The sequence below is a fragment of the Rosa chinensis genome, chromosome 1 (assembly GCF_002994745.2).
Source record: "Rosa chinensis cultivar Old Blush chromosome 1, RchiOBHm-V2, whole genome shotgun sequence".
Lineage (NCBI taxonomy): Eukaryota > Viridiplantae > Streptophyta > Magnoliopsida > Rosales > Rosaceae > Rosa > Rosa chinensis.
Window position 1 is genome coordinate 5,454,714 of NC_037088.1, and position 3,654 is coordinate 5,458,367.

Consider the following 3,654-nt stretch of genomic DNA (forward strand, 5'->3'; position numbering starts at 1 on the left):
GCGACAGCAACCTCCACCTCCCTCAACACACAAACAAACCCCATGATCTCCCCAACTAGCACAAGATCGCGCCGATCTAGGACCACAAGGACTCAAATAGAGTCGACAGAGCCCGTCTGACTACGGCGCCGTATGGGTGCGCCGCCGGATAGGGAAGGAGAGCTATTCTTTTTCCTACAACGCGTGCAAGCGCAAACCTATTCTTTTTATTAATTAATTTTCTTTTCTAGTTCTTGTCTGTTTGGGCTTGTCCAATAAATTGGTTAATCATTTCTATTAACAGCCCATTGGGCTAGCTTATTTATCCCCCTTTCCAGGAAAAAAGAAAAGAAAAAGTGTCTATAATTAGACCAACCTATAGACTTTGGACCCTCATTACTGATTTTTGTAATAGAGCAAACTTCTTATTGGAGATGAGTTTTGAAAAACAAGGGTCTTTAATATGGACTATGAACCTGCTCTATAATGAGGCTTCAATATATTTGTAAATGATAGGAGCTTCTAAGCTTGTCTATCTACTTAAAGAACTCCATAACCCAAAAATTACAAACAAAACATTCATATCTAATGCCACGAAAACCAGCAGCAGTTGCCAAGGCTATGAATTCTTGTTCGCTTCGCTCTTTCCCTCCCGGGTTCTGTGTCATCATACTCACATCCATTTGGCAGGTGCTCTTTGTAGCAGTGCTGGTCCCTGGCAAAACTGGAAGAAGTGCTTCCACAACAATTATTTTTCCATTGTCCGGTATAGCATTGTAACAATTTTTCAGGAGCTTCAAGCAGTGCTCATCATTCCAGTCATGAAGTATCCACTACAATTTAGCAAAACATGGCAACATCAAATTGCCTATCCTTCACAGAACAAATTCTACATGAAAAAGCTTCACAAATTCACAAACGAAAACATAAAGCTTGAGAAATTGAAAAATCACCTTCATAAAAATGGCATCCCCACTTGGAACACTTGCAAACATGTCTCCTCCAACATGTTCCACTCCTACGTACAAATCAAATTAACGCCCAAATCAAACACGCAAAAATAGTGACGAATGTGTTCGAACATGTTGCAACGTCAAGATCATTAACCACTAAACCGTCAGGTAAAACTTTTATTAAAAAAAATTGATTAATAATGCAAACATTACAGTACAATACTTAAAGTTATACCAGTGTAAGAAGGGGCGTCTTTGATGACATGAGGCAAGTCAAAGTTGATGCCCTTAATATGAGGGTATCTAGAAGTGATTAGGCTAAGAGTCACTCCAAGGCCACCCCCAACATCAACAAGTTGCTTAAGGAGCTCAAAACCGTTGTACAGATCAAGAATTTTCTTGATAACAATAGTGGTGTGGTTGCACATTGCTGTGTTGAACAATTGGTTAAACCTGGGGTCCAAACCTGGATACTCAAAGGCATGTGTGCCATGGACCCTGTTAAATGGGATTCCTCCTTCCACAACAGCACCTTTCAACTGGAACCTATATTTCAATGCGTGTACCAAATTAGAGTTAGGAACTGAATCAAATGCGCAAGTTTAAAGATCTTAATATTTTTGTTTCTTTGACTTGTGGAAATAATAATACCGTTTCTTCAATTATTGGGGTTGATTCTTACAGGGATTCAATTGTTTCTGGTACTTATGTATAGAAATGGAGATATTGAATGATCCTTCTCCACTCCACTCCACTCATGTACAGAAATGAAGATAATTAAGTTATACTACCTTGTTCTCGTATATATGAGTTAATATATACTATTATTTAAGAAAACGATTGTAGTAATATCCATATTCATCTGTAGTCTATACAAACAAAACTCAAAATTCTTCAAAAAGAAACAATGAAAAGAGAACTAAACTAATTAACAAGAGAAAACAAACCAGCTGTCCAAGAAGACCTTGTCTTGAGTCAATGCCAGCAGGGCGCCTAAAGAAACGCCATCTTCATCACTCTTCACAAAGTACTTGGACACAGGAGCAAGACTATAAACCCTCTGAAAATTAGGCCCATCAACATGATCATCATCATTAGCATTAACCACAGTGCAATTGAGCACAGAGTGACTTGCCAATAGCCTGAGTATTCGATCCAACATCATGGGCGCCTCGGGGTTCTGGGTGCCTAGCTGAGCTGCAATCTGGGATGAGGAAAGACCCGCACCCGCACCAGCTTTGGCTATCATGTCGAAAACTCCAAGCTCAACTGCTGATTGCATGGACATAGGCAGCACATTAGAAGTCACCAGCTGCATGGCATAGCTGAAGCTTTCTTCTTCTTCTTCTTCTTTTGTGGACATCATTACTGGCTTAGAACTCTGTGCTCATTCTGAACTCAAGGAAAACAGTTTATTTACAGGTACAAAACTATACTATATAACAGTACATTCCGCGTGTCTGATTTTCATATAAGATAAGAAGTGGTGGGTGGTAAATGCATGATTCTTTTTTTTTTTTTTGGTAATAGTGATCCAATAACAAAGAGCCAAAAAACAACTCAAAGAAACAGAAACAGCCAGAGAGAAAAAGAAACTACAGAGCAGAAAGAAAACACAGTACAACAGCAACGATGAATTGGGGGGCCGTGAGGTCCAGCAGAATCAAAAAGGAGAATGCGCATGATGAGTACCCTCAGAAATAAAAGAGAAGAAAACAAGGAAAACTGAAAGAGAAAATAGAACTTATATATATATATTTGATAGTTGAATTACAAAATGAAAGGAAGAGTATATATAGGCATATCACAACCAAAACGCTGCGTTTTACTAATAAGTTGGTATCCCAACATCCCACCCTGCTGCAGAGACAACTACTCATCCTTGAAAGTTATCTGTTTTTCTTGTTTCTTCCTGTGCATGCAATTTCGGTGTGGAGAATGATGGTGGAGAGTTATTTGGTCTCTGGAAGTCAAGCTTCTGTCGGAGCTCATCTGGCCATGGTGGTACTCATGGCGGCCAACCTGTGTTGCAGCGAAGACTTTAGTTTTAGATCTAGGTTTTCTGGTATTTTGGGCTTTTGGGCCTCGGCTTGTCAGTTAGTTCTAGTTTAGTTTATGGGTTGTCTATTGGGTCTTCGGGCCTAGGACTCCTACTTTTTCTGTATTACCTTTGTAATATGGGTTTCATCTAATGAATGAGTTTATTTGACAAAAAAAAAAAAAATCCTTGAAATCTGGATACAGAAACAACTACACATCCTTGAAATCTGGATACAATCTCATAACTTCATCAGCTTCCATCCACGTTGCATCCTCCATAGCTCCCACCCATTGTATAGGCCATTTGGTAGCTGGTGCATTCTTTTTCTTGAATATACCTCTTCCCAACACTTTAGCTGGGTACCACCTTGGATTCAAAGGGTTCAATGAAGGTGGCAGATGTGCCTGAATAGTTTTATTCGCACCAGCTTTCTTTTTTAACAGTGACACATGAAAGACAGGGTGTATCCTTGAATCAGGAGGTAATAGTAATTTATAAGCAACCTTGTTTACCTTAGCTATCACTTGGAAGAGACCATAGAACCTAGTAGCCAACTTATTAGAGTGTCTGCGTTTCACTGACTGTTGTTGTAAGATTGCAGCTTCAAGTAAACCCAATCATTTATCTCAAACTCCCTTTCAGTTCTGTGTTTATCTGTATAGGATTTCATTCTAGCTCGAG

At 39.4% G+C, this 3,654-nt stretch overlaps 1 protein-coding gene across 1 annotated transcript; it reads right to left on the bottom strand.

The window, feature by feature from the left end:
* Window positions 1–379: 379 nt before the first annotated feature.
* Window positions 380–2,666, bottom strand: LOC112187184 (caffeic acid 3-O-methyltransferase). Its single transcript, XM_024325870.2, has 4 exons — window positions 1,880–2,666; window positions 1,168–1,478; window positions 933–997; window positions 380–812 (listed from the first exon to the last, which is right to left on the bottom strand). Exons 1-4 carry the CDS (start codon window positions 2,296–2,298, stop codon window positions 516–518), a joined length of 1,092 nt encoding a protein of 363 aa, XP_024181638.1. The 5' UTR covers window positions 2,299–2,666; the 3' UTR covers window positions 380–515.
* Between the last annotated feature and the right edge of the window lie 988 nt (window positions 2,667–3,654).

What these genes read in the sequence shown, in the direction of transcription:
- LOC112187184 (XM_024325870.2), bottom strand. Translation starts at nt 2,298, where the DNA reads ATGATGTCCACAAAAGAAGAAGAAGAAGAAGAAAGCTTCAGCTATGCC. An exon ending in AAGGTCTTCTTGGACAGCTG is followed by an intron (nt 1,479 to 1,879) that starts GTTTGTTTTCTC and finishes ATTGAAATATAG; the next exon opens with GTTCCAGTTGAAAGGTGCTG. An exon ending in AGACGCCCCTTCTTACACTG is followed by an intron (nt 998 to 1,167) that starts GTATAACTTTAA and finishes ATTTGTACGTAG; the next exon opens with GAGTGGAACATGTTGGAGGA.